The 27,011-nt window shown below is 44.0% G+C and overlaps 1 protein-coding gene across 5 annotated transcripts in view; it reads left to right on the forward strand.

Annotated features, from left to right (window-relative positions):
• Nucleotides 1-27,011, forward strand: part of atg9b (autophagy related 9B) — a 78,764-nt gene that overhangs the window by 43,713 nt on the left and 8,040 nt on the right. For all 5 annotated transcript variants that reach the window (XM_059978467.1, XM_059978459.1, XM_059978450.1 and 2 more), the window contains 5 exons: nt 11,533-11,674; nt 17,890-18,638; nt 19,419-19,572; nt 21,049-21,228; nt 21,879-22,124. In XM_059978467.1, the coding sequence (XP_059834450.1) occupies nt 11,533-11,674; nt 17,890-18,638; nt 19,419-19,572; nt 21,049-21,228; nt 21,879-22,124 (1,471 nt within the window). The remainder of the gene's footprint in view (nt 1-11,532; nt 11,675-17,889; nt 18,639-19,418; nt 19,573-21,048; nt 21,229-21,878; nt 22,125-27,011) is intronic.

Genomic DNA, 27,011 nt, shown 5'->3' on the forward strand with positions numbered 1-27,011 from the left:
GGAATAGAATGAGGTGGAGGATAAATGCACGGCGGAGGGATTGGAGCAGGGGGCAGGCATTCAGATTTCTGGATCATTGGGACAGGTGTGACCTTTACAAAAAGGACAGGTTGCACTTGAATCCCGGGGTCCAATATCCTGGCGGGGAGGTTTGCTCAGGCTACTGGGGAGAGTTTAAACTAGAATTGTTGGGGGGTGGGAACCGAACTGAAGAGACTGGGGAAGAGGAGGTTGGCTCACAAATAGAGAAAGCTTATAGACAGTGCAAGAGGGAGGATAGGCAGGTTCCAGAGAAGGGATGCGCTCAGACCGAAAGTTTCAGATGTGTCTATATTAACGCAAGAGTGTTGTTAACAAAGCGGATGAGCTTAGAGCGTGGATCAGTACTTAGAGCTATGGTGTGGTGGCAGGAATGGTTACTTAGATGTTTAGATGTTTCAGAGAAGGCAAGGAGGGAGGGAAAAGAGGTGGGGGCATGGCACTGTTGATCAGAGATAGTGTCACGGCTGCAGAAAAGGTGGACGCCATAGAGGATTGTCTACGCAGTCTCTGTGGATGGAGGTTAGGAACAGGAAGGGGACAATAACTTTACTAGGTGTTTTTTGTAGGCCACCCAATAGTAACAGGGATATCGAAGAGTAGATAGGGAGACAGATTTTGGAATGGTGCAAAAATAACATGGTTTTCATGATGGGATATTTTAATTTCCCCAATATTGATCGGCATCTCCCTAGATCAAGGGTTTTAAATGGGGTGGAGTTTGTTAGATGTGTTCAGGAAGGTTTCTTGACACAATATGTAGATAAGCCAACAAGAGGAGAGGCTGTACTTGATTTGGTATTGGGAAATGAACCTGGTCAGGTGTCCAATCTCTCAGTGGGAGATCATTTTGGAAATAGTGATCATAATTCTATCTCCTTTACAATAGCATTGGAGAGAGATAGAAACAGACAAGTTAGAAAAAATGTTTAATTGGAGTAAGGGGAATTATGAGGCTATCAGGCAGGAAATTGGAAGCTTGAAGTTTAAACAGATGTTCTCAGGGGAAAGTACAGAAAAAATGTGGCAAATGTTCTGGGGATATTTGTGTGGAGTTCTGCATAAGTACGTTCCAATGAGACAGAGAAGTTATGGTAGGGTACAGGAACCATGGTGTACAAAGGCTGTAGTAAAACTAGTCAAGAAGAAAAGAAAAGCTTACAGAAGGTTCAGAGAGCTAGGTAACGTTAGAAATCTAGAAAATTATAAGGCTAATAGGAAGGAGCTTAAGAAGGAAATTAGGAGAGCCAGAAGGGGCCGTGAGAAGGCCTTGGCGGGCAGGATTAAGGAAAACCCCAAGGCATTCTACAAGTATGTGAAGAGCAAGAGGATAAGACGTGAAAGGATAGGACCTATCAAGTGTGACAGTGGGAAAGTGTGTATGAAACCAGAGGAAATAGCAGAGGTACTTAATGAATACTTTACTTCAGTATTCACTAAGGAAAAGGTCTTGGTGATCGACCACTCCCCACTGAACATTGATGGCTCCTCGGTAGAGATCGTAAAGAGCACCAGATTTCTTGGTGTTCACCTGGCGGAGAATCTCACCTGGTCCCTCAACACCAACTCCATAGCAAAGAAAGCCCAGCAGCGTCTCTACTTTCTGCAAAGGCTGAGGAAAGTCCATCTCCCACCGCCCCATCCTCATCACATTCTACAGGGGTTGTATTGAGAGCATCCTGAGCAACTGCATCACTGCCTGGTTTGGAAATTGCACCATCTCAGTTCACAAAACCTTGCAGCAGATAGTGAGGTCAGCTGAGAAGATCATCGGGGCCTCTCTTCCCGCCATCACGGACATTTACACTACACACTATATCCGCAAAGGAAACAGCATTATGAAGGACCCAATGCACCCCTCATAAAATCTCTTCTCCCTCTTGCCATCTGGGAAAAGGCTCCAAAGCATTCGAGCTCTCACGGCCGGACTATGTAACAGTTTCTTCCCCCAAGCTATCAGACTCCTCAATACCCGAAGCCTGGACTGACACCTTGCCCTATTGTCCTGTTTATTATTTATTGTAATGCCTGCACTGTTTTTGTGCACTTTATGTAGTCCTGTGTAGGTCTGTAGTCTAGTGTAGCTCTCTCTGTGTTGGGTTTTTTTTTACGTAGTTCAGTCTGGTTTTTGTACTGTGTCATGTAACACCATGGTCCTGAAAAACGTTCTCATTTTTACTATGTACCGTACCAGCAATTATGGTCAAAACGACAATAAAAGTGACTTGACTTGACTTGACTTGATTAGGGAGCATGCCTTATGAGAATAGGTTGAGTGAACTCGCCCTTTTCTCCTTGATGCAATGAAGGATGAGAGGTGACCTGATAGAGTTGGATAAGATAACGAGAGGCATTGATCCTGTGGATAGTCAGAGGCTTTTTCCCAGGGCTGAAATGGTTGCCACAAGAGGACATAGGTTTCAGGTGCTGGGGAGTGGCTACAGAGGAGATGTCAGGGGTAAGGTTTTTTACTCAGAGTGGTGTTTGCATGGAAGAGGCTGCTGACAACAGTGGTGGAGGCGGATACGATAGGGTCTTTTAAGAGACTTTTGGATAGGTACACGGAGCTTCGAAAAATAGAGGGCTATAGGTAAGCCTAGTAATTTCTAAGGTAGGGACAAGTTCGGCACAATTTTGTGGGCCGAAGGACCTGTATTATGCTGCAGGTTTTCTATGTTTCTAAGACTATCAAAGTAAACTTCTCATTTCTGAGTTTAACTTGAGGTAACATCGCACAGATTTCACCTTCAACTGAAATGACAATTTCTGTCCCTGCTCATGATGCTTGTTAAACAAGAAAAAGTTTGCTCACACATGTAGGAAGTTGAAAACTGCAGCAAAGTATTCATTGCTTTCCTATGAATGGCAGGATATTCTTCTTTCACAGAAATCCAGAACTTGTCCAGGGTAGGTCAGTAACTCTTATCTTGAGTGCATGATCAGAATGTAACAGAAACATAACATAGAAATATAGAAATCTATAGCACATTACAGGCCCTTCAGTCCACAATGTTGTGGTAACCATGAAACCTACTCTAGAAGTGGCCTAGCATTTCCTACCACATAGCCCTCTGTTTTTCTAAGTTTCATGTACCTATCCAAGAGTCTTTTAAAAGACCCTATTGTGTCCACCACCACCGTTGCTGGCAGTGCATTCTATGCACCCACCAGTCTCTGTGTGAAAAACTTATCCCTGACGTACCCTCTGTATCTACTTCCAAACACTTTAAAACTATGCTCCTCGTGTTAGCCATCTCAGCTCTAGGAAAAAGCCTCTGGCTATCCACACAATCAATGCCTCTCGTCATCTTATGCACCTATATCAGGTCACCTGTCATCCTCCATTGCTCCAAGGAGAAAAGGTCAAATTGGGTGAGTCCATTCAATGCTCGGAAAACATACTTCATGCTCCTCAATAGCCTACTGTCCTCCCCTCATGCAATACAGCGATCACCAATTACCAATGGTCTCCTCTATCTTACATCAAAAACTGAGAATGGACTCAACCAAATAAACATGGTCCAACTGTGCACTGCCATACTATGCTGAGATTGCTAACAGGGCTACTCGGTCACTGCCCACCTCTGAGCAGTAGCATCACGCATTGCGTTAAGTTCAAAAGACGAAACCCTAGTGGCCTTTCTCATGGAACCTTGGCTAAGAAATCCTGCTCCAGGGAGAACAACCCAAGTTTGTCCAACTTTCCATTTGGCATATACTCTCTGATCCTGGTAGCTTTCTGGTAAACTTCTTGTGCACCCTTTTCACACTCTTTCCTGTGATGGGGTAACCAGAGCCACACACACTTCTCCTGACTGGGCTGTGCTGAAATGCATTACTGATGTGATGTTTTGTTCTGTGGATCCTGAGAACACTAGCTGTGCAGTGAAGTCAAGTCCTTACAAGTCCACGTTGCTAATTAATGTGAGTCAGCTTTTGAAAACTGACCTGCAGAGACAAATCTTAATACTTTATTGCTCTGCTAGGGAATTTTTGTCATTAATTCAGAATACTCTTCATGACTCTGTTACTGTCAGTTCCGCAAATATTTCAAGGATATCAGGGAAAGCTTCTTAGCTTTTGAAGAGACTGGCTGTCCTGACAATGCAAAGCTTCCTCATTGTTCTGTTGGTGCTATACCCTTGATAGTACAATATGCCCTCAGGACTGCAACTTCAGCAGTATAGAGCTCCTTCATCATTGACACAAGATTATGCAGATACTGGAGATCTAGAGCAACACACACAAGATGCTGGAGGAACTCAGCAAGTCAGGCAGCATCTATGGAGGAGAACAAACTGATGTTGTTTCAGGCCAAGACCTTCAGAGCTGTATAGGAAGGGGGCAGAAGCCAGGTTATGAAGGTGGGCGGAGCAGGGAGGAGTACAAGCTACATGTAACCTGCATCACATGCCGGTGATAATAAACCTGATTCTGATGAAGAAATTGTGAGAAGCTGTCTGACTTGCTGAGTTCTTCCAGCATTTTGTACATGTTGCTTTATCGTTGTCTCTTCCATAGTGCACACTCTCTTAATATGATCCCTCTGTCAATGCCATACTCCCTCACTGCTAAGCTTGAGAGTGGGTGGGAGCTAAACCTCCATACTGTTCAAAGTCAGGAATAATATTCACTAAGTTGCTACAGTCATCTTAGTCACTGTTGGTAATTCCTGTTCCTTGGAGACTTTGGAAATAGTTGCTCATAGGTGTCAGCTGTACTGAGCCAGAATGGGAGTGATAGTGTTTGAAGCAAAGTTGTTGGTGACCTTTAAGAACTGTCTAGGTGAGCAATTGAATCACCTAGGCATAGAAAGCTGCATGTTGAGTACTGAAAAATGGGTTTAATATTGATGAGTAGCCAAACTGAGCTAGTCCCATGTGCCTGCATTTTGCCCTTATCTCTCTCCAACCTTTTCTATCTATGTACCTGTCCAAATGTCTTTTAATTGTACCCACTTCTAACATATCCTCTGGCAGTTCATTCCCTGTATCCATGAATTATAGAAGCTTCTCTCTGAAGGGTGGAGGATGGGCAGGTAACGTTAGTCAGGAGGGTTGAAATCTGTGTGCCGAGATGTTTACTGAACCATTTTCTATGCTGTACCCAAATAAGGTGAGTCATTGGCAGGTTGCAGCAAAGTTGGAATGTTTACAATATATCAAGTTGACAAATCATTGCTTACAGCCTCTGCTGGCTCCTTAGTTCCATTAGTTTTTCTCAATATGATTCAGTCCCACTCTTCTCTCTCCACAAGCCCTGATGACCCCCAACAAGTTCTCACTAGTGACACCCTCACCAACATGTAACAGGCTGTTGGGTTCAAGCCTGCTTTACAGAAATGAGTGCTAAAGCCCAGGCTGGCAGTCCTGGTGCAGTTCCGAGGAAGTTATCTTTCTAATGTAGGATTAAACAGGAGTCAGTCTGCCCTCTCTCTCTGGTGAAGGTAAAAAGATCTGACGGCAACATTTCAAGGAAAAGCATGTGAGTCATTCCTGGTGCAAACATTTCCTACAAACAACATGACAAGTAGGATCAGTCACACATCATTTTGGGTCCTTAGGAGTATTGAGCAACAGAGAGATCTTGATGTGCAAATCCAAGGATCCTTGAACATAGAGTATTTGACAGTATAGCACATTAGAGGCCCTGTGGCCAATGATGTGGTGCTGACCTCTTAATCTAACCTGTCTCTCCCACATAGCCCACAGTCCTCCATTTTCTTTCATCTATGTGTTTATCTAAGGGTCTCTTAAATGTCCCTAATGTGTGAACTTCAACCACCATCCCCACGAGTACATTCCAGGCTCCCACCTCTCTTACGTTTTTTCAAAAAACCTGCCTTTGATGATATCTCTCCTAAATTCCTCCACACACCTTAACAAATGTCTAATTATATTAGCCATTACCACCCAGCAATGCATTCCATATATTTACCATTCTCTCTGTAAAACAAAAAATTTCTGACATCACCCTTAAGCTTTCCTTAATGCAAGTTGTAAGGATACCCTCTGGCATTAGCCATTGCCACCCTGAGAAAAAGGTACTAGCTATCCAATCAATCTATGCCTCTTATAATCTTATACACCTTTACTGTAGACGCCTCTCATCTTTTGCTCTGAAGAGATAAGCCTGAGCTCACTCAACCTTTCGTCGCAAGACATGGTCTCTAAACCAAGCAGCATCCTGGTAAATCTCCTCTGCACTTTTTCTAATGTTTCCACAACCTTCCTATAATGAGACAACCAGAATTGAACACAATACTCCAACTGTGGTCTAACCAGAATTTTATAGAACTGCAAAATTACCTCTCTTAACCTCAGTTCCCTGACTAATGAAGACCATTGTACCATACGCCTTCTTAACCACCCTGTCAATTTGCACAACAACTTTGAAAGACCTATGGATGTGGAGCCCAAGTTCCCTCTGTTCCTCTACACTGCTTAGAATCTTGCCATTCACCCTGAACTCGGCCTTCAAGTTTAACCTTCCAAAGCGAATCACTTCACACTTTTCAAGTTTGAACTCCATCTGCCACTTCTCAACCCAGCCCTGCATCCTGTTAATATCCCGTTGTAACCTACAACCACCTTTGAAATGAAGGTGGCAAATTGGAGAGGTAATGTGGCAGATGTGATACTGGACTTCATTAGATGGGGCTTTGAAAACAAGGGCAGGGAGGTTATGTTACATCTTGATAAAACATTGGTCAGACCTTAGCTGGAGTATGTATGCAGTTCTGGTCACCACATTAGAAGCTGAATTCAATGGACAAGATGCAGATGAGATTCACCAGGATGTTCCATGGGATGGATTGTTTCAGTTATGAAGAGAGTGTGGAGAGGCTGAGTCTATTTCCCTGGTGCAGAGGATGTTAAAGGCAGACAAAATAAGGTATATACAATGTAGAAAGGTTAGACTCCAAGAAATTATTCCACTTATCAGGGATGAATAAAACTGAATTCATAGGTTTAGAGTAAGGAGTAAAAAACTTAGAAATGACTTGGGAGAGACCTCCTTCACCCAGAGAGTGCTGAGCACTTGGAATGCACTGCCAGAGAGGGTGGTGTAGGCAGTGTCACCGACAGCATTAAAGGGTCTAAATGAGTGCTTGAATTGCCAAGACATTGAAGGCCAAGGGCAAATACTGGAAAATGGGATCTATATGGATGGATACCCATTAGTCAGCATAGATCTAGTGGGCAGAATGGCCTGTTCCTGTGCTGTATGATCTGATGCCATGTGATATGAATATTGTGGAAAAGTAATTATGTCTTTTATTTTCAAAGCAATAATTCAGCACGTTTGTCTTCAAGTGAAAACTATTTAAACACTAACTTTGAGTCTGTTTAGAAACGTGATATGCTATGAATAGGCAGAGTTGCTGTTTGGCTCCTGTTGAGAAGCAGCTGCTGCCCTTACTCAGCTGTCAGCCATTTATAGAAACATAAAAACAGAAAATCTGCAACACAATACAGACCCTTCGGCCCACGAAGTTGTGCTGAACATGTCCCTACCTTAGAAATTACCAGGTTTACCTACAGCCCTCTATCTTACTAAGCTCCATGTACCTATCCAAAAGACTTTTAAAAGACCCTACCATATCCGCCTCCACCACAGTTGCCGGCAGCCCATTCCACACACGCACCACTCTCTGAGTAAAAAACTTACCCCTGACATCTCCTCTGTACCTACTCCCCAGCACCTTAAACCTGTTGTGGCAACCATCTCAGCCCTGAGAAAAAGCCTCTGACTATCCACACAATCAATGCCTCTCAACATCTTATACACCTCTATCAGGTCATCTCTCATCCTCTGTCATTCCAAGGAGAAAAGGGTGAGTTCACTCAACCTATTCTCATAAGACATGCTCCCCAATCCAGGCAATATCCTTGTAAATCTCCTCTGCACCCTTTCTATCTTCAGTGAAGCCAGTGAGAGTGATATTGCTCAACACCAATGATCCAGAGATAGACTGCTACTTCTCCCTGGCACTTCAACTGGTGAGGCAAGATGCCAGTGTTTGGTCTAACACATCCCTGGGACAAGATCTCATGAGATGACTACTCTGCTGCCCCTCCTGTTGCAATGGGCCAGTACTGCAAAATCCCTGGGCAGGATGACCTGCCCTCTGCTTTAACCACTCTTTGATGTTGGCCAATAACTCTGAACCCTCTGCTTTTTCCCTCCACACTTTCTCTCCCCCCCCACTTTCTCTCCCCCCCCCCACTTTCTCTCCCCCCCCACTTTCTCTCCCCCCCCACTTTCTCTCCCCCCCACTTTCTCTCCCCCCCCACTTTCTCTCCCCCCCCCCACTTTCTCTTCCCCCCCCACTTTCTCTCCCCCCCCCACTTTCTCTCCCCCCCCGCTTTCTCTCCCCCCCCCCGCTTTCTCTCCCCCCCCCGCTTTCTCTCCCCCCCCCCCACTTTCTCCCTCTCTCCCCCCCCCCCATAGATGTCTTTGTTGGTGGAGGGAGCTCAACCCATCAACCCATTATGGAACTGGATGAGTTCCACTGCTGTAATCTCATGTTCCCATGCATTAGAGTTTCCATGCAAGGTTGTGATGTATCGCATTCAGTCAAAATGCTTTCCACTATACATCTGTTGAAGTTTATCAAGGAACAGACTCCTCAAGGGATTTGCATTATGCCAGCTGCCTGTCCCTAATCTATTCCCCTTCCTTTTTTCTCACTAGAGCCTAAAAAACCCTCATCAAATGGTGTTCCCTAATCCTGCCGGCCCAGCGCTTCACTCTAAACAGAACATGCTGACCCTGAACTCTCCCTGTCTCACTTTTAAGTATCCCACTTGCCAGGTGTCCATTTACATGCAAAAAGCCTGTCCCAACCAACAGCAAGTTCATTTAAAATTAGCTTTTCTACAAATTTCAGTGCAGGTTTGGCCTCTTATGCTTCAACTGTAGGAAGTTGCTTCAACTGGAGACGTGTATAAAGAACAAGGGAAGTGAGAACGCGGGGAGTTTTGGGGACAGAAGTCCAAAGCTCAGGGCACTAAATGCAGAATGCATGGGCACGAGTGGGTGAGCCACAGAATTCAGGAGTTTCAAACTCAATAAGCAGAATTCAGAAAATTCTACAAGTAGGAAGGAAAAATGCCATGAAGGGATTTGGGGAAAAAATATAAGGCTCTAATGGATTTGGTGAAGGCAACGAACAGGATTGATGGGATTAATTGGAACGGGTGTGTTAGAGTTTCAGCAGCAGTCTGATCAGCTTGAATAATGAGCAGAGTTGGGGACCAGTCAGGAGTGCTTTGTAATTGTTGGCACAGGTGAGGATTTCATCAATGGATGAAGTGAGATGGAAGGAGAGGTGAAAGCAAACTTCTGATAAAGACACAGATACAAGGTCAAGCTGACCCTCTGATCAGATATTTCATGATGTTGAGCAGGCTGGTTCAGTTTCAAACTATTGTCAGGAAGAGGGATGGAGTTATCCTGATGCATTGAGTAGATAGCCTGCTGATACTGTATTATACACAAGGACAATGTACTCTTGTTTCCTGTTGATGCTGTACATTCAGCTGATACTTCCAGAAATGTAAGTATCCCTAGGGAGAGTAAAAACTGCTGGCCCATTGTCAGATAAATAATAGCACTTAAATGAGAAGTATTGATCATACAATTTATTGCTGTAGGACATGTTGAGCATAGTCTGTTTTTATATCAAACCATTCTAATTTTTCAGTGACTAACAATTCAACAGAATGAGTTCCAGTCTCTCCTGATCACAAGGAAATTTAGTGAACATTACCTCATTATCCCTTGTTTCCACTATTTATTTGTTAAAATCAGGTTTATTATCACTGACGAATGTCATAAAATTTGTTGTTTAATAACAGTACAGTGCAGGACAAAAATGGCTATAAATTACAATAAGAATGTATAATACGATAAATAAACAGTGCTAAAATAGATAGTTCATGGACCATTTAGAAATTTGATGACCAGTTGAAGAATTTGTTTCAAAAATGGTGATTGTGCCTACTCAGGCTCCTGTACCTCCTCCTGATGGTGGTAATGAGAAGAGGGCATATTCCAGGTGAGGGTCCATCATGACCTTTTGAAGATGTCCTCTATGGTGGGGAAGCTAATGCTCTTGACGGAGCTGGCTGAGCTTACAACTGTCTGTAACTTCTCCCAATCCTGTGCATTTATATCTTTGCTCTGTACTGCTGAAAAACAACAAATTTCATGTCATGTAATCTGATTCTGTAGCACCAGAGACCCGGGGGAATAAGAGACAATGTCCAACATGGGTGGGGTCTTTGACAATACTGGCTCCTTTACTGAGGTAATGAGAAGCATAGACAGAGTCCATGGAGGGGAGATGTGTTGAATAATGTGCACAATTCTCTGTAGTTTCTTGCTATCATGGGCAGAGCAGTTGCCCTAACAAGCTGTGATGCATCTGGATAGGATGAAATCTATGGTGCATTGATAAAAATTGGTGAGTGTCAAAGAAGACATGACAAATTTCTTTAACTCCTGAGGAAGTAGAGGCACTGCTGCACTTTCTTGGCCATGATATCAATGTGGTTGGACCAATTCAGGCTATTGATGATGTTCACACTTGGGAACTTAAAGCTTTTAACACTCTCAACCTCAACACCATTGAGGTAGACAAAAGCACTTGCACTGCCTCCTTTCTGAAGTCAATGACTGACTCTGCAGTTTTGCTGACAGCTTGTCATCATGATGCAATAGCATTAAACATTCTGTTTCTTCCTGTACTCCAACTCATCATTATTTAAGATGCAGCCCACAGCTGTAATGTGTTGTGCAAACTTGTTGATTGAGTTAGAGCAGAGCATGACCACTCAGTGTATGGTGAATCGAATAGGGGGCTGAGGACACAACCTTGTGGGCACCAGTGTTCAGAATAATTGTGGTGGAGGAGTTGTGGTGTCACTGCCCATCCTTACGGATTCCAATTTGCTAGTCTGGAAGTCAAGGATGCAATTGCAAAGGGTGTCATTAAGCTTTAGGTCTCTCAGTTTGGTGATGAGTTTGCTTGCAATTACAGTATTGAAGGCTGAACTATCTGTGAGCCAGTAACTGTCTTGCATGCAATTCAGAAAGAGCAGTCTGGTCTGCTGAGAACTTGCAGTAAACACATCTTTTTATGTGGTTGCTTTTATGGTGTAAACTCACAGATTACCTGATTTATTTAAATAGGTTTAACTGATAGGATTTGAATCCCTACCCCTGAGATTCAGACTAATTAATCATGTTTTTTTTAATAACTATTAGTTTCCTTTGTGGAAGGGAACAAACTCTGAAAACCCAAGCTTGTATCAGATTAGGTCACATGAGAAAAGTATAACTCATGAAATACAAAATAGTAATTTAAATACATTAAAAATTATTGATATATATATATATATATAGTTTTACTCTGTTGACTGTTGCTGGAATGGATAATGCCTTACAAATTAATTTTAATGTTACCTTTTTCTGCTTCTCTTCTAGGATTCGAAACAATGGCTGGATTATCTTCCTCCTGATTATGGCTGCTGTCTTCTGGGTCTATCGGTTGGTCAAAGTTATCTGCAACCTCTTGAGCTACTGGGAAATCAGAACGTTCTACATCAAAGCATTGAAGATTCCCACGGTATAGCCCACAGTTCACATGGGGACTGTTTAGAAGGCTTCAATGTACCCAGTGACCTGATGTATCAATGTGTTAGTGGGGAGGGTGATTGGTCTTTCTGTTAGTTTGATACAGTTGAAGGTCTCACTGTGCAATCGTAGAGAATAACTCCTCTGTTACTGCTGTGGTGAACTGCAGTTTACCTTTCCCAGTTCGGATGCCTACGTCAGTTCCCCTCATGAACAGTTAGCATTGGGCAAACACAAGGAAATTTGCAGATGCTGGAAATTCAAACAACACACAAAATGCTGGTGGAACATAGCAGACCAAGTAGCATCTATAGGAGAAGCACTGTTGACGTTTCGGGCGGAGACCCTTCGTCAGGATTGAGATGCTCAGTTCTCAGAGCCCATGTTTGTGCATTGGAGCTTTTTTGAAAATTTTTTATTAATGTTCCCACCCCACTATTTTTCTTACATTTTTTTCCCTTGATGGGATTTGGTTTTTGATTAGATTATTGTCATATCTACTAGGGTACAATGAAATACAGAGTAATGGAGGTTCAGCTTGTCATCGAACACTCTTCTTGGGGGAAAAAAATACAAACTTTTACGGATTTTGAAAGTATCCTAACTGGTTGTATGATGGCAATTCAAATGCATGAAAACATAAAAATCTGAGGTGCAAAGGGACTTGGGAGGCCTTGTGCAGAATTCCCTAAAGGTTAATTTGCAGCTTGAGTCTGTGGAGAGGAAGGCAAATGCAATGTTAGCATTCATTTCAAGACGACAGGAATATAAGAGCAAGGATGTAAAGTTGAGGCTTTACAAAGCACTGCTGAGGCCTCACTTGGACTACTGTTAGCAGTTTTGGGCCCCTTAGGAAGGATGTGCTGAAACTGGAGAGGGTTCAAAGGTGGTTCACGAAAATGATTCCAGGGTTGAATGGCTCGTCATAAGAAGAGCATTTGATGGTTCTGGGCCTGTATTCACTAAAATTCAGAAGAATGAGTGGTGACCTAATTGAAATCTATCAAATAGCGAAAGGCCTTGATAGAGTGGATGTGGAGAGGATGTTTCCTATGGTGGGAGAGTCTATGACCAGAGGACACAGCCTCTGAATAGAGTGGTGTCAAAGAATTTCTTTAGTCAGAGTGGTGAATCTGTGATATTCATTATCGTAGGCAGCTGTGGAGGCCAGGTCTTTGTTTATTTAAGGCAGAGGTTGATGGATTCTTGCTTGGCATAATCTTATGGTCTTATAAAGTCTATTGGTTCTCATGTCTATCTTGATTATACCTCTTCCCATCCTATCTTTTGTAAAAATGATGGGTTTTTTTTCTCAGTCCTTGGTCTCTGTCACATCTGTTCCAAGGATGATGTTTTCCAGGGCATCAGAGATGTTCTGCTTCAAAGAACAGGATTTCTCTTCTTCCACCATTGATATTGCTGTCACCTGCATCTCCTCCATTTCCCAGACACCTGCAATCACTCCATCTTTCCACTGCCTTAAGAGGGATAGGAGTTCCTCTTTTGTCGTCACCTGCCACCCCATGAGCCTCTGCATCCAACATGTCATTCTCCACATTTCAATGGGATCCTACCAGCACATCTCCTCCTCCCCTCTCCCACCTGCTCCACTCTCCACTTTCTGCAAGGACCACTCTGTCCATGATTTCCTTGTCCAGTCATCTCTCCCCACTAATTTTTGCAATGGACAAAAATGGTACAGCTGCCCATTCACCTCTTTCTTCACCTCAATTCAGGTCCCAAAACAATCTTTCCAAGTGAGACATCACTTCAACTGTGAATCTATTGGGGTTATCTACTGTATCCAGTGCCCCCAATGCAGCTTCCATTGGTGAGACCCAATATAAATTGGGCAAACTGCTTTGACAACTACTTCTGCTCCATCTGCAAAACGCAGAATTTCCAGGTGGCCGATCATTTTAATTTCTATTCTCATTCCCATTCTGACATAGCAGTCCTTGGCCTCCTCTTCTGCTTTTTTATTCTAGTCCTCTTGAAAATAGCCTTTGCCTTCTTCACCACCAGCTCAACCTACAAAAGAATCATGGCCAAGGTCTATCAAGTCCCTTTGCATCTTAGATTTTTGAATTTTTTTTTCCATTTAGAAAATAGTCTACATTTTTATTTCTTCTACCAAAGTGTATGACATTCATTTCCCAACAGTGTATTCGATCTGCCACTTCTTTGCCCATTCTCCTAATCTGTCCAAGTCCTTCTGTAGCCTCTCTACTTTCTCAAAACTACCTGCCCCTCCACCTCATCATATTGTCTATAAATTTTGCAACAAAACTGTTAATTCCATCATCCAAGTCATTGACATGTAACATAAAAAGAAGCAGTCCCAGCACAGATCCCTATGGAACACCACTAGTCACCAGCAGCCAACCAAAAAGGCTCCCTGTATTCCTACTCTTTACCTCCTGCCTGTCAGCCTCTGCTTTATCCATGCTAGTACCTTTCCTGTAATGGGCTTGTACCTTGTCAAAGGCCTTCTGAAAATCCGTACACAACATCCACTGATTCTCTTTTGTCTAATCCTACTTAGTATTTCAAAAGAATTCCAACAGATATGTCAGGAAAGATTTTCTCTTAAGGAAACCATGCTGACTACAACCTATTTTATCATGTACTTCCAACCACATACTGAACAATCAAATCCAACATCTTCCCAACCACTTAGGTCAGACTAAATGGTCTTTAATTTACTTTCTTCTGTCTCTCTCCCTTCTTGGAGTGATATTTGCAATTTTCCAGTCTTCTGAAACCATGCCATAATTCATTGATTCTTGAAATATCATTACTAATGCTTTCAGACACCATCAGTCACTTTTTTCAAAACCCTGGGGTATAGACCATCTAGTCCAGGTGACCTATCTACCTTCAGACCCTTCAGTCTCCCAAACACCTTCTCCCTAGTAATGGCAATTTCACACACTTCCACCCCCTGACACTCTTGAACTTCTGGCATACTGCTAGTGTCTTCCACAGTGAAGACTGATGAAAAATACTTACTCAATTCATCTGCCATTTTCTTTTTCCCATTGCTACCTCTCCAGCATTGCCAGCAGTCCAATATCTACTCTTGCCTCTCTTTTACACTTTATATATCTGAAGAAACTTTTGATATCCTCTTTAATATTATTGACGAGCTTACCTTCGTATTCCATCTTTTCCTTCTTTATGACTTTTTAATTGCCTTCTGTTAGTTTTTAGCTTCCCGATCCCCTTACTTCCCACTAATTTTTCCTCTGTTATATACCCTCTCTTTGGCTTTTATGGTGGCATTGACTTCTCTTTTCAGCTACAGTTGCATCATCCTGCTTTTAGAATACTTCCTTGTGATCTATCTATCCTCCGCCTTCCAAATTGCTTCCAGAAATTCCAGCCATTGCTGCTTTGCCATCATCCCTGCTAGTGTTCCTTCCAATTAATTTTGGCCAGCTCCTTTCTCATGCCTCTGTAATTACCTTTATTCCACTTTAAAACCAATACATCTGACTTTAGTTTCTCCTTCTCAAATTTCAAGGCAACTTCTATCATATTACAATCACTGGTTCCTAAGGGTTCTAATCAATTCCAGTTCATTGCATAACACCCAGCCCAGATTAGCTAATACCCTAGCGGACTCAACCATGAGCTGCTCTAAAAACCACTTTGTAGGCATTCTACAAATTCCCTTTCTTGGGATCCAGCACCAACATGTTACTACTGTTTGGAGGTCTGTATATTACTCCCATCAAGGTCTTTTTACCTTCACAGTTTCTTAGCTCTACCCACAATGATTCTTTACCTTCTGATCCTGTGTTACTTTTTTCTAATGATTTGATTATTTTTATTACCAACAGAGCCACCCCACCTTTCTGACTATCTGCCTGTCCTTTCAATACAATGTATAATCCTTGGACATTAAGCTCCCAGCTATTGTCTTCTTTCAGCCATGATTCAGTGATGCCCACAATGTCATACATACTAGTCAGTAACATCCAAGTCTGTAACTGTGCTACAAGTTCATCTACCTTATTCCGTATACTATGTACATTCAAATTTAACACCTTCACTCCTGTATTCATAACCTTTTTCAATTTTCTCCCTTTTACATTGCAGCTCATCTCATTGTCTGCAAATTTTTCCTATCTTCAGCCTCTCCTTGCTAGAAGTCTCACTACACACTGTTTGTAAACCCATCCTACCCCTTCCTCAGCCCGATTTTCCCCCTGCCAAATTAGTTTAAACTCTCTAGCAAATCTGTCTGCAAAGGGGATATTTGTTCAGGTGTAACCTGTCCCTAGTGCAGTTGTAGTTTCTTTGGAAACACTAAATATCTGCAGATGCTGGGGTCAAAGCAACATGCACAACACGCTGGAGGAACTCAGCAGGTTGGGCAGCATCCGTGGAAACAAACCGTCAACGTTTCCACGGATGCTGCCCAACCTGCTGAGTTCCTCCAGCATGTTGTATGTGTTGCAGTTACTTTGTAGACTGGAAGTGTTCCAAAATTCCCACACCTCGCACACAGAACTCAATTCAGCCCCTGGAGCCATTCTTGCTGCATTAACTGTGCTCTAACAGATGAGAATAAAGAAGAAGAAATTTACCAGATACTTGCCTTGTCCAAGCCTGATGAATCAAAGCCACTCCCAAACTGGCCTACTCACTTAAAGGCTGCTCCACTTGCCCCTGCTTTATCTTTATTTGTCCTTTCTGTTGGTTCCTATTTACTAATTGGGCACAGTCCAACTCCGAAAACTGCTGTAAAGTATTATCTTTTTAAACTTATATGTGTCTTGTGCTGTATGTAACTGTTGGTTCTGTGTTTTGCATCTTGGCCCTGGAGTTTTGTTTGTCTGTATTCATGGTCTTCGTATATGGTTGAATGTCAATTGAACTTGAACATGTTCATGTGCATATGGCAGTCGACTTGACCTTGAATTTGACTTTGAAAAGATGTAACAACCTGGATAAAAACAACAAAATGATGCAAAGGTTCAAATTGAGTTTGTTGCCATATGCACGTACACATATGCACAGGTGCAATGAAAAACTTGCTTGCAAAGCATCACAGGCACGTAGCATCAGATAAACAGCATTCCCAAGCAAAACATAAATGATGTACAATTTTGACAAGAAAGGACACCATTTACAAAGTGGTTATGTGTTGCTAAGTTGTGTTGACCAGGAATTTGCTGATTGGTTTAAGAACTGAGTAGTTGAAGGGAAGTAGCTATTCTTGAACTGCTTAATTCCAGTGACCCAGTTTCAATTTCACCCCTGTTTGGAACGAATTTGTATGTTCTCTCTGTGATTGTGTGTTCCTTCTGAGTGCTCCAGTTTCTTCCCACATTGTAGAGATGTATGGGTTAATAATATTAGTAGGTTGATTTGTCACATGGTTACAATTAGGCGGTGCAGACTTGTTGAGCCAGAAGGGCATGTTACCATACTGTATCTCTAACTAAAAGAGTAAAATTTTAAAATCAGGATTACTGAGAAAGGTAGCGTTAAGAATCCAAGAACATGGCAGCTCCATCAGAAGGTAGAAGACAGAAAAGGGGAGTGACGGGGGTGGCAGGTATCCTTCATGAGACTCATTGTCCATTGGGTTAGTATAGCCTGTGGCCTAGTAACGTGTAGGTTGAAGCTATAAAACGTCAGAGCAGAATTAGGCCATTCAATCAAGGCTGATTTATTTTCCCTCTCAACCCCATTCTCCTGCCTTTTCCCATAACCTTTGATGCCTTTATCAATCCAACCTCTGCGCTAAGTGTTGAATCAGAATCAGGTTTATTATCGCTGACGTATGTGTGAAATGTCTTGTTTTGCGGCAACAATACAGTACAATAAATACAGTAAAATATACTATAAATTAGAATAAGAAATGTGTGTAGGCTAGTACCTATGATGAAGTTGGCTGAGTCTATAACCCTCTGCAGCTTTTTCTGAGTTTACTGAGTTAAATACCTAAATATCTAAAGACTTGGCCTGCACAGCCATCTGTGGCAACAAATTACACAGATTCATCACCCTCTGACTAAAGAAATTCCTCATCTTTGTACAAAGAAATGTCCATATATTCTGAGGATGTGCCCTCTCCCACCACTATAAAGATACTCTCCATGTCAACTCTGTCTGGGCTATTACCATGCTCTGCATTCTCATATGAATCTCATGGGGCAGTGACTGAGGGGGTGGCTTTTCTTTCCCTTGCAGATCGAACTGTGCAATTATACGTGGCAGGAGGTGCAGGCTCGCCTGATCCAGCTGCAGCGGGAACACCAGATGTGCATCCACAAGAAGGAGCTGACAGAGCTGGACATTTACCATCGCATTCTGCGTTTCAAGAACTACATGGTGGCCATGGTGAACAAGTCTCTGCTGCCCGTCCGCCTCAGCATCCCGTTCCTGGGCGACATCGTCTTTTTTTCCCAGGGCTTGAAGTACAACTTTGAACTGATCTTCTTCTGGGGCCCTGGCTCCCTGTTCCAGAACAAGTGGAACCTTCATCCCAAGTATAAACGCTCCAGCAGCCGCTTGGAGCTGGCCCAGCAGCTCAGCCGGATGGTGCTGCTGATGGGTGTTGCCAACCTCCTGCTCTGCCCCTTCATTCTAGTCTGGCAGGTCCTCTATGCCTTCTTCAGCTACACTGAGGTGATCAAGAGGGAGCCGGGTAGCTTGGGAGCCCGTCGCTGGTCCCTGTTTGGCCGCCTCTACCTCCGGCACTTCAATGAGTTGGATCATGAGCTACAAGCCCGCCTCAGCTGTGGCTACAAACCTGCTGCCAAATACATGAACTCCTTCACTTCGCCACTTCTGATGGTCATTGCCCAGAATCTGGCCTTCTTCTCAGGCTCCATCCTGGCTGTCCTGATCGCCCTCACTGTCTACGATGAGGATGTGCTGACGGTACAACACATCCTAACCGCCATTACGGTGCTGGGCATTGTAGTGACGGTGTGTAGGTAAGCAATGGGGGTTGGGTTGCTGGTGACTCACACCAAGCAAGGACAGGACCACTGTGCGAATGGGGAATTTCGAAACACCAGAGACTAGAGCCTATGGATCCTCATTCCAGACTGCAGCTGTAGTTCTCCTACTGCACTAACCCAGTCAAATGTTACAGGGCAGAGTTCCCTCTATGCAACACCATCACATACACACACACATCTGAAGCAGGCTGAACCCGGCCAGATACAGAGTAAAGCTCTGCCCCCTCCCACACACTTAAAGCAGAAACAGAATGGGATAGACATAAAAACTTCCTTCTACCTTGTCTCATTGCAGCCAGTGACAGGCACAGAGTAAAGTTCTATACCATCCCCTCCCATACTCCTGGGGTCAGATAAAGAGGGAAGATCTCTCTATACTATCCCATTACACACTCCCAGGGTCAGACACATGACAAACTTAATTCTGCTCTGTCCCATCACGTACTCCCAGGATCAGACACAGACCGAAGCTCCTCCTCACTGTCCCATCGGATACAAAATGAAGCTCCCACCACATCATCCAATCATACAATCCAGCGATTGGACAGAGTGAAGCTCCCTCTACACTATCCTGACACACATCTGGGGTATGGATTAAACGTAGAGCAGAAGTTTTCTCCACAATGACGCAACCCCAGTTTTTAATGGCCAAACAGAGTAATTTCTGCTCTTGTCCTGGGCACTGGTTGTCTCACTACTTGTGTTCCTGAAATGAGTCCTGATATGTAGCTTTGTTGCTGTCTCTCTCTTCAGGTCTTTCATACCAGATGAATACATGGTGTGGTGCCCAGAGCAGCTTCTGCAGTGTGTTCTTGCCCACATTCACTACATGCCTGACCATTGGAAGGGAAACGCAAATAAATCAGAGACCCGGGATGAGATGGCACAGCTCTTCCAGTACAAAGCGGTATGGCAGTATCTGAATTCCACCCCAGGGGAGAGCTCAGTAGGGTCCATCAGAGCACGATTCCTTAACACCTTTCGCTACTTTAGGACACACCCAGTTCTCTCTCAGCCACTGAAACCCTTTCGAAGTATGGTCACTATATCACAGCTGTATTATCTGCAGCAGTGTGACTGTGGTAGGTGTTTTGTTTCATTTGTGGTTTGGGGTTAACTATTGATCCCTGAAGACAGGGGGAAAGCTCTGAGTTCCTCTTCTGAGGGACCAGATGCACCCCTGTCATCTGAAGTGCTTCATTTGAGAATTGGCAGCTCAGCAGAGCAATGTACCTTTGGTGATGTGGTCCTGTTTCAGTGCTACCACTCCACAGTACAGGGTCCCATTAGCACTGCACCTCCAACAGTGCTTCACTCCCTTCAAACTGCCCCACCAGAATTCAGCAATCTCTCAGTTCCTTCCCCTGACAGTGAAGTGCCAGGTGCTGACTCTCTATTGGTAGCACTCCAGTACTCTCTCAAAACACCCCCTCTTAACAGTCCAGCACTCAGCACTGCACTTGTGTGCAGTTCTGTTTGGTCTATTACAGGAAGGATGTAGAGGCTTTGGAAAGCATGCAGAAGAGGTTCACTAAGATACAGCCTGGATTAGAGGGTCTGAGCAATAATAAGAAGATGGACAGACTTGGGTTGTTTATTCTGAGGTGTTAGAGACTGAGAAGAGAGCTGACAGACGTTTATCAGATTATGGGAGGCACAAATAGGGTAGATAGACCCTTCTTCATAGGTTACAGAATGTCAAATATAACAGAACATGCATTTAAGATGACAGAGGAAAGTCTAAAAGGGATGTACGGGGGAGGGTATTTTTTGTACACATAGTGCCTGGACGGGGCACCTATGGGTCAATGCAGATATGATAGTGGCGTTTAAAAGGCTCTTAGATAAATACGTGAATATTGAGGGATGTGGATCGGCTTTGGGTAGAAGAGATTCAGTTTAACGACATCATGTTTGATGCAGATTATCTTGGGCTGGAGGGCCTGTTCCTGTGTTCTCAGAGAGCGAGGCACTTTGTCAGCCTCTGTGGAAGTGTTGTACTTCCTCACTACTACCCCCTAACCCTTTCTTTAAATTTTGAGGCAAGTGCAGAGAAATATTATTCATCCCTCCCCTGAACTTAAGTAGATTTCCTTGAGCTTTGTCCTTTTCCCTGTATAGACCTTGGAAACTTTCTACCCTTAGCCATGTGTTAGCCGCAAACCTGCCTGTGAACGAGGCTCACAATTCTAGAGGTGACCCTTCGGCTTATCTGCAGGCAGAGCGTCTCCAGATCTTGTGGCCGGCTGGCGCTCAGTGAGTGGGGCCCGGGAGAATGTTGGGTTGACCTTCCAACTCAGCAGTGAGCAGACACCCAGGCTGGTGTCTCGGACTAGGATGCCATGTTAGGGTGGCGGCTGACCTTCAGTTCTGTGTATTCCAGGTGTTTATTCTGGAGGAGTTACTCAGCCCCATCATCACTCCGTTTGTGCTGATCTTTTCCTTGCGACCCAAATCCCTGGAGATCATTGACTTCTTCCGGAACTTCTCGGTGGAGGTGGTTGGAGTTGGCGACATCTGCTCCTTCGCACAGATGGATGTCCGCAAGCATGGAAATCCAATGGTGAGTAGATGGTGTGAAGGGCACGGGAGCAGCACCGAGCCTATAACCAACACTCACTTCACGCGGTCACAGACTCTAGCTAACTGCACTAGCTCAGTCAGAAAACTGGGTCAACACATTCATGTTGGGCCAAAGAGCCTTTTTCTAGAAACCATGGGGTTTCCTTACAGGTGGAAATTCTTGTCTCTAATGTTCCACAACCAGACTCTAGATTGAACTGGTTTGGGCTACAGACCCTGGATTGTGTTGGTTTGAGGGCATTCCCTGGGTTTGGGGATGTTTTAGGATGGATCCTGGGTTGGAGAGGTTAGGGGTCAGACTCTTTGGGGAAGTCTTTGGGGACAGATCCTGGATTGGGCAGACTTAGGGGGACAGTCCTTTGTTGGGGGATGGGCCTAGAGCTGGGGAGGTTTGGGGGATGGACCTTGGGTTGGGGAGGTTTTTTCAAGAATGGACCCTGGTTTGGATGGGGTTGTTTTTTTTTGGGGGGGGCGGATTCCCTGAGTTGGAGATGTTTTGGGGGATGAATCCTGGAATCTTGGGTTGGGGAGGTTTGGGGTCAGACCCTGGATTGGTTGGGCTGCTTGTGGGAGGTGGAATGGTTTGATGATATCAATTATCTCTGTAGATAATGGTCCTCTCTTTAACAGTGGCAGTCAGAAGGCCAAACTGAGGCCAGTGTCTACCAGCAGGCGGAGAATGGGAAGACTGAACTCTCTCTCATGCACTTCACCATCACCAACCCTCGCTGGCATCCACCACAGGACAGCTCGGTCTTCATCAGCCACCTGAAGGACAAAGTGCAACATGATGCAGCTGCCGGGCTTCCTGCCCAGCACCTCCTCTCTGACACTCCACTCTGCAGCTCACTTCTCTCCAACGAGTCTGCCAATGTTGTAAGTATCACTGCAAGTTCTAGGATAGTTAGAGTCTCGGTGTGGAATGAAGAAGTGAGGGAGCAGAAACACTGGTACAGTCCTCCAAAGGCAAAACCCCTGTAGATTCTGGAATAACAAATCTGATTGGGTTTTTTTGAGGAGGTACGAAGATGACCGATGCAGGTAGAGCAGTGATTGTTATCAATATGGACTTTAGTAAAGCATTCAACTAATTTGCTCATAATAGGTTGATCCAGAACGGTAAGGCATGTGGGATTCATGGAGACTCCTTTGATTGGATTGTAAATTGCCTTGGCCATAGAAGAAAGAGGATTGTAGTGGAGGGGTGTTATTTTGCTTGGAGATCTGGGACCTGTGGTATCACACAAGGATCAGTGCTGGGACCTCCTGTCTGATATGATTTGGATGAAAGTGTAGGTGGACTGCAAATAATACAAAAGTTGGCAGAATTGTGGATAGTGCAGAAGGTTGTCAAAGGATACAACAGGATATAGATTAGTTGGATATATCCATTGTGTAGAAATGGCAGATGGAGTTTAGTCAAGCCAAGTGTGAGATGTTGCACTTGGAAGGTCAAAAGTAAAAGCACATTATGCAGTAAATGATATGATCCTTAGGAACATCGATGTACAGATTGATCTAGGGGTGCAAGTCCACAGCCGTGGTGGGTCTCATCAGCAAGAACAACAAGTCAGCTTACAGAGAGGAGGTGCAGCGGCTAACGGACTGGTGCAGAGCCAACAACCTGTCTCTGAATGTGAACAAAACAAGAGATGGTTGTTGACTTCAGGAGGGTATGGATCGACCACTCCCCACTGAACATCGATGGCTCCTCGGTAGAGATCGTAAAGAGCACCAAATTTCTTGGAGAATCTCACCTGGTCCCTCAACACCAGCTCCATAGCAAAGAAAGCCCAGCAGCGTCTCTACTTTCTGCAAAGTCTGAGGAAAGTCCATCTCCCACCGCCCCATCCTCATCACATTCTACAGGGGTTGTATTGAGAGCATCCTGAGCAACTGCATCACTGCCTGGTTTGGAAATTGCACCATCTCAGTTCACAAAACCTTGCGGCAGATAGTGAGGTCAGCTGAGAAGGTCATCGGGGTCTCTCTTCCTGCCATCACGGACATTTATACTACATGCTGCATCCGCAAAGCAAACAGCATTATGAAGGACCCCATGCACCCCTCATACAATCTCTTCTCCCTCCTGCTGTCTGGGAAAAGGCACCAAAGCATTCGGCTCTCACGACCAGACTATGTAACAGTTTCTTCCCCAAGCTATCAGACTCCTCAATACCCAGAGCCTGGTCCTGTTCATTATTTATTGTAATGCCTGCACTGTTTTGTGCACTTTATGCAGTCCTGTGTAGGTCTGTAGTCTAGTGTAGTTGTTGTATGGTTTTTCTCTCTGTTTTTTTTTACGTAGTTCAGTCTAGTTTTTGTACTGTTTCATGCAGCACCATGGTCCTGAAAAACATTGCCTCATTTTTACTATGTACTGTACCAGCAGTTATGGTTGAAATGACAATAAAAGTGACTTGACTTGACTTGAGCACCTTGAAAGTGGCAACACAAATAGACTTGAAACATTAACTCCTCTGCTTTCTCCTTGCTGAATGTTACCAACACTTTTTTTTAACCCTTGTGGTGCTGATGGACTAAAGTGCCTTTGCTGGCTGTACCTTGTAACTCTACAGTGAGTTTGGTGTTTCTCACTTAGAAAGACACCTGTGCAAGGGAGATTATCTTTACTTAGTTAGCATACCTGGGTAAATATAGACTGGATTAGTAAAATAGATTGAGTACAGATTTCTAAAGGAGCAATATATGTATTGTCATAACAAAATATAAATCAAAAATTCTATATAATGTAAATCTGCAAATTATTGGCTTGAATACTTGACACCACTATTATAGGATGGGTGAAAGGATGTGTCCTGGACTGAACATTTAACCACAGCATCCACAGCTCTCTGTTGAAGCATACAGAAGCCATTCACAATCTTTTTTCCTCTGCTTCTCACAGCTAGTCTGTAGCTTAAACACGTTCATCCAGCTTGACAACAAAACTTGTTATTATCCTTGCCTGGCAATAATGTGTTTATTTCAGATTTTAATAGGGTGAGCAGCTGCTTCTATTAATGGAGAGGAATTTCTGCCAATGCCAAGCTGGTTTTTGAGTTAGGGTATTGTGGCTTCATATGCCTTTCTGAATGAGTGCTACAGTGTCGAAGGGACAGTGCTGATAGTCTGATGGGCCTTAACAAGACTCTGCCACATTGTCGGAGGGAACATCTTTTAGAAGAGACTGAGTGGTAAAAGTGAATATTAAAGATTCTTTCTGCATTTTATGAAACAAATGCAGAGTTCAAAAGTACAAACACAAAATACAGCTGTAACCCCCTGGGTCGCCTCAGGCTCACTCTGCTTATTCTCGTCTAGGGGGAGCAGCCTTCGGCCCCACCAAACTGGGTAATCAGCTGGTGTGGATGCTGTGTGATGTCCCCGCCTTGCCCAAAAACAGACAGTACACCATATGCGATTAAATGAGTACAATTTATAAAGGTTACTATAACTTAGTGATTAATAACGATACAGTATATATGAAGAGAAAAATAAAGAAAAGGCGCCAAACTTATCAAAGTCCAAACCACTTCGTGCACAACCATTGGAGCTCAATTTCTGAAGTCTTCTGGCCACCATTCGATCCCCTCCGAACTCCTCGACTCGCAGCTTAGGACCCTCCGAACTCTCGACTCGCAGCTCAGGACCCTCCGAGTGGTCAACCAAGCACATCTAGCTTCATCCCCCCCCTCCCCCCTCGGAGTACCTCCCGGCTTCGGACCCCCCTTTGGGGTCTGATCCTCGCCCAGCTTACAGCATTGCGTCCTCTCTCTCGACCCCCTCGTGCCGATCTCCCCAAAAGCCGTTCAACAAAAGCTTACAAACTCAGAAGAAAGAACATTAATCCCCATTTGGTTTACAAAGGAATACCATTCTCGTTATCAGTAAATTTTAACAAACAAGCTTCCAGCACACTCTCGCAACAAAGAAACATTCCTGCTTTTAACAAACAAACAAACCCTTTCCCAACAGTAACAAAGAGAAAAAGAAGAAACCCCCTTTACACAGCAAACACTCAGAAGCATCAGTAGAAAGAGAAATGGAGTTGACAGATTTGAAGTCCTTTTGCCAGCACTCTGAAAGAAACAATGGGCTGTGTTTTGGTGTGGAGAGGATGGAGAAGGAATGGAATATAACAACAAGGATGTAACGCTGATACTTTGAGGCATTAGCCGGACCACTTTTGGAGTATTGTGTGCAGTTTGGGCCCCATATCTAAGAAAGTATGTGCTGGCATTGGAGACGATCCAAAGAAGGCTTACGAGAATGATTCCTGGATTAAAAGGGTTAATATTAATGGCTGTGGGCCTGTACTTGCTGGAGTTTAGAAGAATGAAGGGGAATCTCATTGAAATCTTTCAAATGTTGAAAGGCCTAGACAGAGTGGATGTGGAAAGGATGTTTCCTACAGTGTGGGAGCCTAGGAGAGTGGGCACAGCTTCAGAACAGAAGGCATCCCTTTAAAACAGAGATAAGGAAGAATTTCTTTAGCCAGAGGGTAGTGAATCTGTGGAATTCATTGCTATAAATTGCTGTAGAGGTCAAGTCATTAGGTATTCTTAAACAGAGGTTGATAGGTTCTTGATTAATAAGGGTATCAAAGCTTACAGAGAGAAGGTAGGAGAGTGGGGTTGAGAGGGAAAATAAAAATCTTAATTGAATGGTAGAGTAGACTCGATAGGCTGAATGGCCTGATTCTGCACTTATGTCTTGCGGTCTTAAAATGTGGTGAAGGATATCTCTGAACTTGTGAAACCAGTAAGATGGTGGTGTATTTGGATGCAGTGACTTCTTGGGGGCAGGGGTGGGGGGGAAGGTCAACAGATGTGTTTTTTCTCTTTGTTAAATGTGTTTTTAATAGTCACAAGACAATACTGGACTCCAAGAACTTTGGGTACCACAGGTTTACCGCATTAGTGAGCTGCTTGTTGCTCAGAGTAGCCAGCTGGAGTGTCAGATGAGCCGGCTGGAGGAAGGCAGAGTGCAATGCAACCATGGGTTACTTCCTTGGACATTTTTCTTGCATTGGACACTATTAATGTAAGATGCCACAGTCCTGTTTCCCTTGTTTGGTGGGACAGCAGGTGGCGGGGAAGCTAAGTAGCCTCACTTGTAGGGAAGATGAGGCTTCAAACCATGGGCTTGCCTGCTGCAGTCCAGGAGAGGAGATGCTAGAGGGGGTGCAGTGTGGAGTCTGTTCTTGGCTGGGGGTTGGCCTCTCCCATCAGTGCTGGTTTCTGGTTGCTCTTTGTTTTAATTGCTATTTTGTATAATTTTGATCAGGGCGATCTAGCTCTGTGCCCTGCAGTCAACAGACAACACAGAGCTAAATTGAACTGAACTAAACTGAACATTCCCAGACTGTTCCAAGGACTGCAGTTTGATGTTTAATGTTCTCTGTGTTAGTCACTCAGTTTTTGCCGTTTGTGCGTTGGCTGTTTGATGCTTCTGTTTCATGGCTATCTGCAGAAAGACAAATCTCAGAGTTGTATACTGCATACATACTTTGAATCTTTGATTGTAATTTGTCCATTTTGACATCAGCTTAAGTGCAGTTGAAACGTCTAGCTCCTCAACAAGTTCAAATTGACTCCCCAGTATCTTAACAGTTGTAAGGACTCCCTAACACACTCTGCTTGCTGACCATGATTGTGGGAGCATCAGCCACATGGTATCAGAGACCTGGGTTCAATGCTGATCTCAGTTGCTGTCTGTGTGGAGTTTACAAGTTCTTCTAGTGGTAGCATGGGTTTCCTC

The sequence above is a fragment of the Hypanus sabinus genome, chromosome 1 (assembly GCF_030144855.1).
Source record: "Hypanus sabinus isolate sHypSab1 chromosome 1, sHypSab1.hap1, whole genome shotgun sequence".
Classification (NCBI taxonomy): Eukaryota; Metazoa; Chordata; class Chondrichthyes; order Myliobatiformes; family Dasyatidae; genus Hypanus; species Hypanus sabinus.